Source organism: Aptenodytes forsteri, unplaced genomic scaffold (genome assembly GCF_000699145.1).
Source record: "Aptenodytes forsteri isolate BGI_AS27 unplaced genomic scaffold, ASM69914v1 Scaffold164, whole genome shotgun sequence".
Classification (NCBI taxonomy): domain Eukaryota; kingdom Metazoa; phylum Chordata; class Aves; order Sphenisciformes; family Spheniscidae; genus Aptenodytes; species Aptenodytes forsteri.
The window spans coordinates 5,872,026-5,887,298 of record NW_008795527.1 but is presented as its reverse complement, the minus strand read 5'-3'; the positions used below and the strand labels follow the sequence as shown (position 1 = coordinate 5,887,298).

Genomic DNA, 15,273 nt, shown 5'->3' with positions numbered 1-15,273 from the left:
AAAAAAAAAACTTGAAAATAAGGCAAAAAAAAATATTCATGTTGCTTCTATTAAACCAGCAAACCTCACTGTTCCACTGCTCAAATGAGCTTTATTTCTGCCCAGAAGACATATTGTATATAGCAGCAAACAACAGAAGCAATACCCTGCTGTGTTCCCTCGAAATGTCACTTAATCCACCATCCAACAGAAGTACCAAATACAACATTTAAAAAGGCTGTGCGCTGTTATCTAGAGCCATATTTGTTTATTTTTGTAATACTTGGGGAGCTAACTTGTTTGCAAAGGAAGGTGGTTTGAAACCCAAAAGCTAATATTTATGCACTAAAGATTTTAGAAACATTTTGGGCTGAAAATTTGACTAAAAAAAAGTCACAGAGGGCAAGAATTACTTAAAATGCTTTAATGCAATACTCCAGGGCTCTCCTGGCTTGAACTTCTGCAGAAGTAAAATCAGAAATCCCCAGTACCTTTACAACCTTGCACATACTTAGATGAACAGGAGCATACTGCATGCCAGAGTCTTTTCAGAAGGTAAATGGAACATGACTCAAGTGAGAAGGCCTACTTTTTTTTCCTTGAGATATTACCATACACGATGCTTAAGTATTCCTGAACATTTAAAAACTAATTTAGCATATCAGAGTTTTGATTTAACTTGAGCAATTTGATAAAGCAGTACACTGAGCCTTTGTTTTACAGCCATATTATCCAGCAAAAATTAAATCAGATTTCTCTCCTAGAAAAGTGAGCACAGCTGCCTAACTAGAAGCTTCAATACATCATCAACTAAAATTGATTCTTATTCTATTTGGTATGTTAGTATCCCATGTAAAGGTATTTTTTTAATTAATATTAATCAAAAGTTATCAGCTACTTGAGAGAGCAAAAATTACCTAAAAATACTACCTCAGTAAAAAGTGTTTGTCACTTAATGTTTCAGTGCTTGAATAGAAAAAAGTATACGGATTTGCTCAATCACTTCTGGTTGTTGTAGCAATTGATATTCAGCTAGTGTAAACACGCCAAGATGGTAAGTTTTTATGAACACGACGATAGGAATAATAAATACATTTAATATTTTTCTACTTATCAGATGCCCTGTGCTGAAGGTTCAACTTTACTCAACATCCACTTTCATAAAATCAAAAAATAGTACCTGGACATTGGGTACCTGTAAAACTTAGTTAAATTATATCAGAATTTCAAATCACAATTAATACCAATGCAGCAGACGGACAATGCAATGATTAAGAAATTAGTGAATTTCTACTAGTGAAACACTAGTTCATTTCCTAATTGAAAACAACCAAATATTTTGATGTACTGCTTGTGGATATTTATCCAGTCACAAAAATAACACACAACAACATCCAGTTGATTACATTTCATGTGACAAGAGCACCTTGTCACTGAATAAGCAGGAGTACATAATTTCCAGTCACAGAAAACACCTTCAGCCCCCATTTAGGTTTGCTTGCTTCAAAAGAAAGGGCTAAATAACAAACTTAAGGAAAGACTCAACTTATGTCTTTCACAGTAAGATATTGTCTGCAAAACATTCATTTATTAGTTATACAGTTTACAGTAACACTGATTCTTACTTATTATTCTTACTTTTCTACTTACTCTTAAAGTACTTTGCAAGCAATAACTGTTGCCTTTTTTTTTTTTTAGAAAAGCTTTTATTTTCATTTTCTTTATCTCATCAGTTCAACTTTTAGGTCTTTTTTCCCCCCCGTTATTGGCATTATCATGTTATTGAAGTCTCTCTCAGAAATCCCTCTAACAATTTATTTTGAATTCTTCTTTAAGGATGCATCTAGAAGTTAACAAATGTCTTAAGAGTAAATATGGCTGCTACTAAGAACTAGAGTGTCAGAACTATCTAAAAGGTTAAAATATTGACCATAGTTAGTTTAAATTTCAGATAATATGTACTCTACTGAATGATTCCCAATTAGTGTCTTATTTAGATCAACTACCCTCCAATTAGCCCTTTGAAAAGGCCCAGCTTTCAGTGTGGTACGTTTAACTTACTTAAAATAATTATCACATTGTACAGAGTCAATTCTCTCTCTCACAAGGTTACTGTGCTTCACTTGAGAAATCATAGGCCAGTGGATATATTCTAAGGTGCTTCAAATTTAGAAGTTCTGTATATTGGTAAGCTTAAAAATCAACTCTTTGAGATTTTACTGTTTAAAAACAAGACACTTAATACATAAATTCTACTTTTTATAGATTTTTTTAATCTAAGGGCTCATAAAATGAATGACTAAGGATGTTTCAAGGAACAATACAAGACAGGGATCTTGATGGAGTTCTTTGGCAGGTGTCACTTTGCAGGAATGGTTTGAAAGTGTTGAAGAGAAATTTAACAATCAACTTCATTATGAAGAAAGAGAACATGGATCAAAAGAGAGAAGAACAGTGCTAGAAATCATCAACTAAATAAACTGATTTAATAGAGCCATCAAGAAAATTCAGTCCCATACAGTAGGAATCTTTTCATTTTATGCCCTCATTACCTTGTTTGTGGTCATTTTGCATATGTTTTATTCAAATGCACCATAGGTTCAGGTGCCTGACCAACCCAACAATTAACTAGTTTTGCAATGAAAATTTGGAAATGTTGTAAATTTTAACTAGTCTTGGTGCCAGTCTGATTTGAGGTTGCTAAGTTTGGAGTCCCCGTGTTGGTTGTTCAAACAGAACGCATTCTTTGACTTTTCTTACTGGTTTGGATATGTTTCTCATGGTATGATTAAAGTGGTTATATGCAAACATAATATATAGATATAGCTAAGTCAACAATATGGGTAAGTGATATCTTCCTAGTAATTACAGAATAGTTTAAATGGAGAGAAAAAAGAAAAAATAGCAATGGATCTGGTATCAGTGAAATTGAAACATACTTCTGCTCCATTATACAGTTATTCAGAGAAGAAAAGATCTTATTCAACTCTGCTAATGTTTTGTACTTCTAAATGTAGACATTTAATAGATATAAAGCATGATTTTCCATACTAAATACCATTTTTTCCAAACAAAAACTGCAAGTACAATGTCAAATGACATTTCTAGATATAAGATAGCAATACAGTTTGCTACAGAAGAACATCCTACTCTTAACTAAGCACACAATGCAGAAGATCAGACATGAATAAAACCATTACAGAAGTAACATTATGCAAATCAGGAAACCTGTATGTCTGTTTCTCTGGGTAACAGAAAGATGTGATATCATCACATAAGATATAATTAAGAATCACCCCAAGATCAGTCAAGATTTAAGCAATTACCAAATGTTAATCACCTTTGGGAAAATGAAAATATGTGATAGTTCTATTAGTAGGAATAATGAAAAAGGAAAAGAAAGTTAAACACCAGTAGAAAATTCCACCAATATCCTACAGCAAAAGCTTCAACGAGCATTCGCTATGAGTAAAATGTACCCCTATCTCTCTGCAAAAATGCTGATTAATTTGACTTTGCATTCGCAGCTCTGCAGGAATACAATTTACTCTGTAATTGGTTCAGACTTGTAATTCAGACTTCAAAGTAACAAAAGCATTTCCTCTGTAAGATATTTGTACCAATTTGGGCTTACTGAATTCATAAAATCTAAAGAAAATGGCCTCTCTGTTGTCTGGATCCAATTTCTCCTCTAATCTAATATATACATTTTAAGAGGATCTGTAAGATCCCCCTATACAGCATCACTGGGCAGAAGGCCCTTCTTTCTTGGTAACTTCCACACCTGGTGTTAATCCCTTGTAATAAATATTATAGTGACACAGGAGGTCTCCATTTCTGTATTCACATTATTTAGACCATTTCTTACGAGTTGTGACAACCAGAAACATTAAATTAATTGTACAGTTTACAGCCATAGAGTTGTACTTACTTTTATTTGACTTTTCAGAGATTCATGAAGGAGAAAGCCTACTTGTGCAACAGCTTCCTTCACATTGGTAATAACACAAACCTGTTGTGATAGGTTGTCTGTGATCAAGAAAAAAAACTTAGTATTTCCTGCAAAAATAAATCAAAATTACTAATCTGCTAAACACTACCTTCAATCCATATACTGCTGTCTCTTGACAGAACCTTTTCAACAGCTGTAAATTTAATTTTAAGATGACTTATTTCAAGGCACAGTTAATATAACAACATAATTTATACAACACACATCTCAAATATAAAATTCATATTACATTTTATATAATTTTGTACAACGTGAAAGCATCACATAAGGCCTGTCCCCAACGCCCATTTGAATAAGAGACTTGTGGAGGTGAACAAGTACCTTTTCATACATTACTGACACTAGATGACAACCAAGAAAATAACTTTTTGAAAACTTCATACCACTTACCACTTCAACAGATCACTAAATGCAGCGTCAGCAATACTGAGAAAAGCAAAAAAACCCAGGAGATAGCATAAATCCTCTTCCCAACAATATATACTAATTTGAATAAGAGACTTGTGGAGGTGAACAAGTACCTTTTCATACATTACTGACACTAGATGACAACCAAGAAAATAACTTTTTGAAAACTTCATACCACTTACCACTTCAACAGATCACTAAATGCAGCGTCAGCAATACTGAGAAAAGCAAAAAAACCCAGGAGATAGCATAAATCCTCTTCCCAACAATATATACTACATAATAGCGAAAAAAATTATTGAAGATACTGTTCAGGGAGACAGCAGATATAACTGCTCACCTCAGTATCAAAAAAGTTGCAGCGTCAGTGACAAAGATCTTGGCATGGGGAACTTCTTAGATCTTTTACTGGTGGGGGAAAAAAAATGTAATATTTTGTTGATACCAAGACAACAGTTTCAAGTTATTGCCTGATCTGCTCCATAAAGCAAGTATTTCAGAAAATTAGTATTTTCTTATTTTCTCTTGTTATTGACTACAGTTTCAAAATTCAGTGAGCATTTTCCTTTATTTAAGCGAACAGATCAAAATAATTCAACTCACTTCTAATAATTCAACTGGAACTCTCACTTCTAATTCAGGATTTTATCCTTTAGATGTTGAATTAATATGCAGACCAAAACATAAGATTTCTAATGTCTTTGGGGTAGTCATTCCATAAGCAGCTAGAAATTTCATAGATGTAAAGTCTAATTATGTTTAAAGTAGACTTCAATGAAATTTCAGGGACAGAAATATAGCAAACACCACCACAAAATAAATTAGTAGTGAAAGACATAAAAGAAATTATAAAAATATGGCCTAACTGCTCTTCAAACAAGTCTGAATATAAAGATGCATACTTGTCGCATGTGTAAAGTTTTTTTTATAATTACATACCACACAGTAAGTTCAATCAGATGCATTACTTAAGTAAACATCTCACTTTCTATTGTAAACTCAAAGACTTTACAAAAATAGACATACAGACCTGAAAATTAATTTTAAAGCTGCTGCAGAGTTAACATTATTGGAAAATGACTTGTGACTTTTAAACAATTTTTTGTGAGCAGGAAAAGTGAATTAACCACTGAAGATTCCAAAAAGATAATTATAATGATTTTATGAATCATGGGCATTTATTATGTCCAATATTTATAACATGACAATGAAAACAGTGGTAGCAATTGGCTTTGTACTAAGTTAGCAAGAATGGGGAGGGGGGAAGAAAGAGAACAATAAACATCTGCTTATAAGCCATCACAACCCAGATGAAAGCGAGAATTAAAAAAAAAATGCATGGCCAGTTCTCACAGGACTGGAAATCACAGGATACCACAACTGTGGGAGAAATTGTCTTCCCATAGATTCACTGGGCAAAAAAATATAGTGAACATGCAAAGTTGGCTTCTACTTAATACAGAATAACTTTACAGTCTAAAAAAATGGGTCAATGGGAAACCATATTGAATTAATTTCTTATCAGCAGAAAGAAACTGGTGGGTAGATTGAAATCAGAGCAAGAGCCACTTGAATTTAGTACTGTACACGGAATGCACATACAAGATAGATGTACATAATAAACAAGACTGGCATATCAGATTTCAAGAACTCAGATTCTATTGAACTAAGTAATTTAATGAAGAAAGTCAGACTGGAGCTATTACAAAAATCCACATGTGGAAGAAGGCTGTGGAATCCAAAAAGGCACCATAACTTACGCTCAGACAGTTGTTCTTTTTAAGAAGTCAGTTATCAACAGCAAGTGTCAGAAGTAACCTCACAAGAGGCTGCTCAAAGACTGCAACTACAAAAGCCCATCTCACTCCTCTCCCCAGCCCCCTTGAACCTCTAACTTCCTGTAATGTAAATGAGAAAGGAGAGACCACTACCAAAAGAGAGACTAAGATTTGCAGGTTGAATTTAATAAAGAAGAAAGCAAAATGGAATGAAGCATGAAAAAATATATTTTTAATCTGGAGGAGGAATGCAATGTTATAGGTGGAAAGTCTATTAATGAAGTATGAAAAAATTAAAGTAATGATAATACACACATTGAAAAGATGCTACGTGCTTTTAAATTATTAAGAAAAATGAATAAAGGAAGTCTGGGAAATTATCGTTTATAAAATTATCATAGCAAAGCAACAGTTCTGTTCTAGTTGAGGTTTAAAACTCAATTTCCATTTAAATCCCAACTGTTTCAAGTGGCTAAAAAGATCTATATGTTAATTTAGATTAATTAATTTAGATGGTCCGCACCTTTGCTGTATTGTGGGAAGGAAGGCTGAGTGGAGCCTTCCTCCCCAAGACTGGCTGTGTTCAACCTCTAGTAAGCCGATGGAGCTCTCTGTCACTCAGCTTAATCACACTGAACCCAGTGAACACAGCTGGAGCACTGGCTCATAACTCCACAGATTTCGTGAGTTCTGCTGACTGCCAGTAAAGCTAACCGCGTGCAGCATTTCATTCCTGGTTTTCAGAAGTCTGTTTGGGTGAACGAAACAGTCATTTTGGAAAGCCATGTCACAAAGAATTTTAATACTCAGCTAACAAATTTTTTTTTCATTGGACTGCTGTATAATTCAGGCTTGAAGGGACCTCAGGAGATCTCTATTCCCAACTCCTTCTCAAAGCAGGATCACCCATCAGGTCAGGCCTGGTCACTCAGCCCCTTACCCTCCTGGCACTTGAAAACCTTTGAGGACGGAGACTACACAGCCTCTCCACGCAACCTGTTCACTGCCTGACTGTCCTCGTGGTGAAAGACTTTCTCCTTTTACTGAGTTGGAACGTCCCTTGGTTCAGCTTTTGCCTGTTACCTCTTGTCTTCCCACCACGCACCACTGTTCTACTTTTCTTCCCTACTTTCACGCCATACCTTCCTTTTCATCTGCTCAACCTTTTTTTTTCTCTCACTATTACATTACCTATCAAAATCTCTCTCTTGCTTTGGCTTCCTCTACTTTAAACTTATTTCCCTGGAAACCGCCTCTTCCCAATACACATCTCCCATTTACTCTTGGCTTCTTTTCAGCTGTACCTGATTATGGAGTAACCCTCCCCATACTGCATCACATTTAACATCCACTCAGAGCATATTTTTGGCATAGAATTAAAAATAGTTAAAACCTTACACTGCCAAACTCTGTTAGGATAAATATTAAATTTTTCTATCAGGAAAGGGGTAGGAATTTTCTTCATTAAAGATAAATTTCATACAGGATTTCAGAATTTGTTCCATTAAACCCCCTCCTGTCTCCAGCAGAAAACTTAATTTTTTTGTGCCCTTCTTTGATATTCTGAAAGCTTTAGATCACATTATTATGCAGTAACACCTGCTACAGTCTTTATCATAGGATCTCACCCAGAATTATAAATTAAAATGTGTGCATGTTTATGGAACTACCTTAGTTAGATAATGTATTAAGTGTACTCTATCGAATGACTTAAAAGTTTACCCCGAAAAGCATGCCACAAACAAGCAGCAATTAAAATAATACTTTGCTTGAATAAAGACCATAAATATCATATCCTAGGGAATTAATACCGTAAGAATAAAAATGCATCTGAATGGCAAATAGGTTTTAGCCTACAGACATCAATTTTTTCTCTTAATTGCACATATATGTGTATACATACACTTGTTTTTGTAAACATATGTTCATACCATGCCATTCTTCGTCTGTCATTACAAATCCTACTATTTTGGAAGAACATCCTATTCATCAAAATACTTTTGAAGTTTGCAGTGAATTCAAAATAAGTTAATTTATCAGAATTCCATTTTCACTTTCTACACAGCAATGGCTTGACTGGTGTGGAAATTCAGTATGGTTCTCCCTGGCATTTTTAGTATCTCATAACAGATGTTTCTATCACTGTAAACACAAGAAGAATGAAGTAAGTACTGCCAAGCATTTAGTTCATTCATGCTTAACAGAATGAGTTGAAGTTGTTATTCGTATAACATAGGTAACCAAAAAAATCTAACAATTTTTTGTTTACCCATTCCACATTTCTCAGTAGCCACAAAAACCAAAAGCCAAATTTGACATTGCCCCTACCAATATTAGTATACAAGAAAGAGAGGAAGATTTTGTGGTAGAAGACAAGGAAGAGGGTTGTTTTCACCTGACAATAACTATTCTGAGTACCACCTCCCCATCTGCCAGTCTATTTCTTTGCCTTACAGCAGAGAGCAGCCACTGGTTAATGAGTGTGCCCATGAAAATACAGCCTACCTCAAGTAAGATATCTGTCCTTTGATAAACAAGGCTTATGTCAAATTTTATTTTTGTTTTTTTAATAAAAAGTCATGTGGGTTCTTCATGTAACACAAAACATAGTATGTAGCTCCCAACAGTCAAACAGTTTGAAGGCATTACGGTATTTTTCTTGGCACTTGCAGAACATAATTGTATCTACGTCAGCAGATATTTATTTAGCTAACTGTGCAGGCAAAATATCCAATCTGAAAGTGCACGCTCTTGTGAAAAATTCACTGCAGAAGAAGGGCCCTTAAGAAAAAGGAGGTGGAGAGAGAGTCAAACTAAGTTACAAACTTCTACTGAAAAGCACCATTTAAAGTTTACATGTTTGAACTAGAGTTCAAAGATACCTACCCTGAGGGCAGTAGTCCTAATGGAAATTTTTTAGGATGTTTTGTATTAGCCTAATCTTAACTACATTTCTAGATGAGTCACCCTTATTGTAAGACGATGTTTTCCTACTTCAAGATTGTTAAAAATAGGTGTGTGCCACCTTGTCTGCATACTCTACAAGTTCACACCTGTTTAACTAAAGAAAAGTATTAAATTTACTGTTTATAAAACAAATGATGTTAGGACTCAGACTTTCATAATACAGTTGCAAAAGAGACTTGAGGAAGTAAGCAAATTAATAAGACATGTTTTAAGAAAACAGTCTCAAAAGATAAATAACTCAGTCTATTTACATTAGTGAAGTGGGGTTTTTTTGTATTGCCTTGAATGTGAATGATGTATATACATATAAATATCTAAAGTACAACAATGTATGTATGCATGTATGTTTTTCTTACTTCCACCTGAGTCAAGTTTAGCAAGCTGAAATTTGTCAGTTATTATGTCTCATTAGGCCAGTAGTTAAAAATTTAGCTGTGCTTCTATGAAACATTTGGGACTTGTTACTTAGGTAGAATTACATTTGTAATATAGCCAACTACAGAAACAGTCTCGTAATTATAATAATGATTAACTATTTTTTTTCAGACATCATTTAATTGTCAGACACATTACCATAATCATTTTTCTTGTATTTAATTGATTAATTACAGAATTATAATTTGATATACAGAAAATAGACAGAAATGCAAGAGTACCTCAGAAATAAACAGGATAGCAAAATAACATGTTAAACTGAACCACAAGGAACCTGTTCCTTAGCAAAACTGTCCAGAGGCACAAGTGTAACCTTAATATTCTAGCATAAAAATTTAAGTATTTAAAGATCTGTTGAAGTTCATAATTCAAAGCAAAAAACCTACTATTTGAAACCAGAAAGGGAACAGCTAGATGAATAATTCTCATCAAAACAAATATTTTTAATATAGTTTAAATGGATTTTCTAAATAAAACTAACAGGTTAACAGAAAAGATAACTGTGATTCTCTGAAGTTGAAGGAAACCAAGTTTCGGTCACTAATAAATGTAACTGTAGATGACATGAAATTTGGAACTGTAGTCACAAAATTAAATGTGTACACTCACAGCAGTTCTTCATCACTGCTGAATTCATCCAGTGATAAAACATGCATCCAGCAAAGTAAATTTATCACTTAATAATAAAGAAAGCAGTTGTGAAGACTGGAACAGCAGTGGGGAGCCGGTATGAGGCCAGTGCCCTTAGTACCCATACATTTAGCTTCTGGGACATCTCCAGAGGACCTCGACAGCATGCAAGGTGGTATGCCGAGACCTGGTACCATGCAACCCAGCCTTACAGTGTCATGCAGGGCTTCCCCTTCAGGCACTCTACGTGCCCTGAACCTGGAGTCTGAATCCGCCCAAGTATGTGATACAGGACTGTACTATCCAGTGCGCAATGCCGCATTTCAGTCCTGTGTCATCTTCAACAACTTGACACAAAGAACCACCATCATGTAGACCACCATCCCACGGGTAACACCATTTATACCCAAAGTGATATATAGTGTCGGGAAGAGGCACCCTCTTCTCCATATAGGTAGTAAAGATTGCTGCCAGCTATGCTCAGCAAAGTTAAGACACACCAGCAGCCAGTGTCGAGCAAAAGTAAAAGAAAGGGTTTTTAACAAGGCAAAGATAGTAAATTCCACATGGGAAGGCAGGTATTCCTGCCATAAACATGCCTTTCTGGCGTTCCTGGCATCTCACCACCATCCCAAAGAAGGAAAAGGAAAAGGGAAGGGAAGGAAAGGAAAAAGAGGAGATAGATATCCAGAAAACCCATCCCTGAGGATGCCTCTAAGGGGGAACAGTATCCGAAAATCCACAACCACATGGGTCTCGTGCGAGCCCTGCATAGCACATTAGTATGCTGGGGACTTCCGCTAGCCAAGTTTGTATCTCTAAACCGATCAGAAGCAGCAGGAGGTCCTTCCTCTCTCCAGAGACTGTTACTGAAACCATCAGAAGAAACATTGCGTGCCACTTTCTTGCAGTGGTTATTTCTCTGCCAGTCTCTATGACACACTTCCATAACACTAGCAGGTCTCTAACACAGAAGCTCACAAACAGCAATGAGCAGCTACCACATAGCAGACAGCTACCTAAGTTGTGGGAGAAAGCACAAAAAGGTAACAACAAGTAGGAGCACTTCATATAGCACCGCATAGTGGGTTCTGAACTCTCGAGAAAAGCAGACACTGTGATACAGTCAATTATTCAGCTAGTAGGAAAGGCCTAACTGAGCATGCCTTTCTTTGCTTGTAGGACGGTTGCCATTCTGGAAGGTGACCTATCCTTGAAGGTTTCCCATAGGCACAGCACGACACAGCAGAACATAGCTATTAAGATTTCTTCTGTAAAACTAACAACCGTAAGACTGAATGATGCAACATGTGGGTACAACATGATGATGCTCAATAGGACAAAAATATATTCTCCCCTTAAACATGCTTTCCTTTAAGTGTGGCATGAACTGTGAATAAAATGCTTGCCTAGTATTAATTTACATGGCTCAACCGTCCACTACAAAAATAAGTCATGTTATACCAACCTGAAGATCTGGTATATGAAGCCTTTTGAAGGGCACAGAATAGGTAAGGCACAACTCTCAAACTGCAAACTTGGAGTGCTAACGGTGTCTATTCAAAACCCCATTAAAGATAATTAATTATGTAAGATAAATCTGTTATGGGGTGTCCTAATTAGCTATGGAGGACTCATTATACTGCTTGCATAAGGAGTAAAGAACATGTACTGCTTCCCCTTGCTGAACTCATGCAATGCAGCGAAAAGCAAATCTAAACTTCAACGAACTTGAAGTACAGTTTTTCATACAGACCAGGCATAATAAAGACTACTATGGTTACTGAAGCAGATATATTGCATGCTGCCACAGTAACAGAACATTAGATAAGTAAAGATCATGTAAGGGATTAGCCTGATTTACCACCATGAAGGTCTTCATTTCTACTTTAAGCTACATAAACTTTTTATTATAACCAACAGCTGGAAGAGATTGTATTGGCTTTAGCGAAAACAAGAAGTGTGATAACATGATGAAATACACATGTAAAATGTATCTATGAAGAGAATGACTGGTCATTTACAGCATTTTTGCTCCAGTTATAAACAGAAATAGTTAAACTTAGTTAATGTTGCTTTCATTTGAAAAAGCTGCATCCTCATTTTCTACTCAAGCAGTTTTAAAGAAAGCTGCTTGAAATGGATCTTATTTTTTAAATAAATTATAACTAATCTTCTTTAATGACTTACGAGATTATTGAAGCCCTTATATATACAGGAACATGGAAATGCTTTTGCATGAAGGCTACAGTATTGTTTCAGGTTTGTAAATTTTTGTATTAAATATAGTGTGTATGTGTTACGTAAAATTAGCATAAAATACTATAAAAACATTTTTTAAGCAAAACGTTTCAAAATATTACCAATCTACTTGTTTTTCTTTTAAATAATCTATAAAGAAGAAAGGATAGCACTGATTAAAGGAAAAGAAAAATCGAAACCAGTGATTTATATTTTTAAAAAGTTCTTGTTCATCTTCTTGAAGTTTATTTGATCCCTTACTAGATACGTTCTTCTGTAGTGGGCAAGGAGAAAGCCAGATGGACACCTTATGTACAATGTGTTGCTTTATGTAGCTAGAGAAGGAGACAGCACCCTGCTCCCATCATTCAGCTGTCCAGTTTGCTTATGCCTCCTTCCCCACATATCTCCACCATTACAGAGCAGCTCTTGTGAAGGTGGGAACTGAGCCATCACGCTTCTTGTGGGGAAACTAGAAGCAAATACAATGTGAAAAAATGGTTTCTGTGCTCTCCCTCTGCTGCCCTCCCATCCTTATAAAGGTGACTCCTTGTATTCTTTTAAAGTTTACACATCCTGAAGGTCCTCTGAACTAAATAACTCTTAAATATTTGAGTAATAATGAATGATACAGTTCAATAAATTGGCCTTTGTATTACTAAAGAAGTACAGTCTACAGTTAAGTTCAAGGAAAATGGAAATGAAAATGGATCTACTTGATCCAGTAATGACTGATAAATTGCCATTAAATATTGAAAACATACATGGTAAATAAATATGAAAAACACACAGGAAAAAGGAAAATAAGATCAAAGTTAACATAGAACTGTGAGTTTGCTGAGATTTTTTCCAAGTTCTGTCAAGATGTGATCAACATAATACATTCATTGAGCTGATTCATGGCATTTACCTCATTTTATGCTGGCATTACTGGCTTCAGCAAGCTTGACTGACAGAAGTACAACAATTCTTGTTACAACAAATATTTACAAATATTGTAACAAAACAGCACATCCAAGCAGCTGAATCAGCTTTCTACATTTCCTTATTAACGTTACCGTCAGAGGGAATTTTTCTTTGACAGTCTCTGCTATATAGATAATACTTAAAATTACAGATAATACTTAAAAGTCTGTACTGTAAAAGCATGCATACACTCTATTAGAACTAGGAATTCAGCGAGAATGGTGTAATGGGATCTATATTTAGACTGGAAGAAAAGAACTTTTATATAATTACTTTTGCATTTCTCAAAGTTTGGAAGGTTCCCTTTTTTCCATTGATCTATCATTCAAGGTAAAGTATTAGTTCAAATTCTTATTGATCAAGGAGATAAAATCATTGCTTAATTTTATATCATACTGTACCATGAAATCCCTCTTTTGCATTCTGATTCATTCTATTAACTATTTTTTGTCTTACGAGTCATTTTGCTCATAAGATGACCACAATAACAATATTTGAGCTTTTAAAATTTATATTCAAACTGAATTGTTTTATCCAAGGAAAGATCACTTAAAATTAAATGAAAACTACTACGTACTTTTCCAAGAGCACAAGAATTTCAGAAAATTAAAAAAAATGCTTTGATAATCACTGGGCCAACTCAGGAACTTCTTATCTAGATTTTATTTGTGAAAAACTCTTAATGGCAGAATAAATTCTGTTTGAACAGAGTTTGTAAATACCCAATAGTTATCAAAAAATAAGTGGACATAATGGAGAAACTGCGTATTTTGAAAATGTTTTTCCAGTTTAAGTCAGATCACACCCCCATTTTCAAAGCTTCCCATAAGCCTGAATAAGTTAAGAATACTGTCCAGAAAATATTAACCCAAGTAATTTCTGAGATGAAATATTCTTTTCAGTAACTCAATAAAGGCTGATGAAAAATGGCATTTATAAGCCAAGAGATGCTCATATTGGCAATCTCAGCTGAACGAATGATTCCTAGGAAATCAAGGACAGTCTCCCTTCCAACCTCCCAGCTTTGTAAAGAAAAATCTGAGAATCCTAAGAATTTCTACGCTTTCCAGATGTATAAATCGAATTTTCTGTATTTCAGTTTGTGTCTATTGCCTGTTCTCTTTTTGCAGAACACCACTGAGGGAGAGCCTGGCTCCACCTTCACTCCGCCCCATCCGGCATTTATACACATTGCTAAAATCCCCAAGCCTTCTCTTCTCCAGGCACAACAGTCCAAGCTCTCACAGCATCTCCTCATACGACAGATGCTCCGCTACCTTAATCATCACCATGGCCCTTTGCTCGACTCTCTCCAGTATGACCACGTCTATCCTGCACAGAGGAGCCCAGAATTAGACCCAACACTCCAGATTTGACCTCACCAGTGCTGAGCAGAGGGGAAGGATCACCTCCCTCGACCTGCTGGCAGTGCTCTGCCTACTGTAGCCCAGGGGGCTGTTGGCCGCCTTTGCCACAAGGGCACATTGCCAGTTCCTGTTCAATCTGTTGTCCACCAGGACCCCCCCAGGGCCTTTTCTGCAGAGCTGCTTTCCAGCTGGTCAGCCCCCAGCCTGTAATGGTGCTTCCCAAGTGCAGGAGTTTGCGTTTCCCCTTGCTGAATTTCACGAGACTCGTGTTCACCCATTTCTCCAGCCTGTCAGGGTCCTTCTGAGTGACAGCACAACCACCTGGCCTGTCAACTACTCCTCCCAATTTTACATCATCTGCAGACTTGCTGTCCTGGTTTCGGCAGGGACAGAGTTAATTTCCTTCCTAGTAGCTGGTACAGTGCTGTGTTTTGGATTTAGGATGAGAATAATGTTGATCACACACCGATGTTTTAGTTGTTGCTAGGTA

General features: G+C 35.8%; 1 protein-coding gene across 1 annotated transcript in view; it reads right to left on the bottom strand.

Annotated features, from left to right (window-relative positions):
* Positions 1-15,273, bottom strand: part of ISPD (isoprenoid synthase domain containing) — a 121,916-nt gene that overhangs the window by 60,569 nt on the left and 46,074 nt on the right. The window contains exon 5 of the mRNA XM_009282064.2: positions 3,911-4,008. Within this exon, the coding sequence (XP_009280339.2) occupies positions 3,911-4,008 (98 nt within the window). The remainder of the gene's footprint in view (positions 1-3,910; positions 4,009-15,273) is intronic.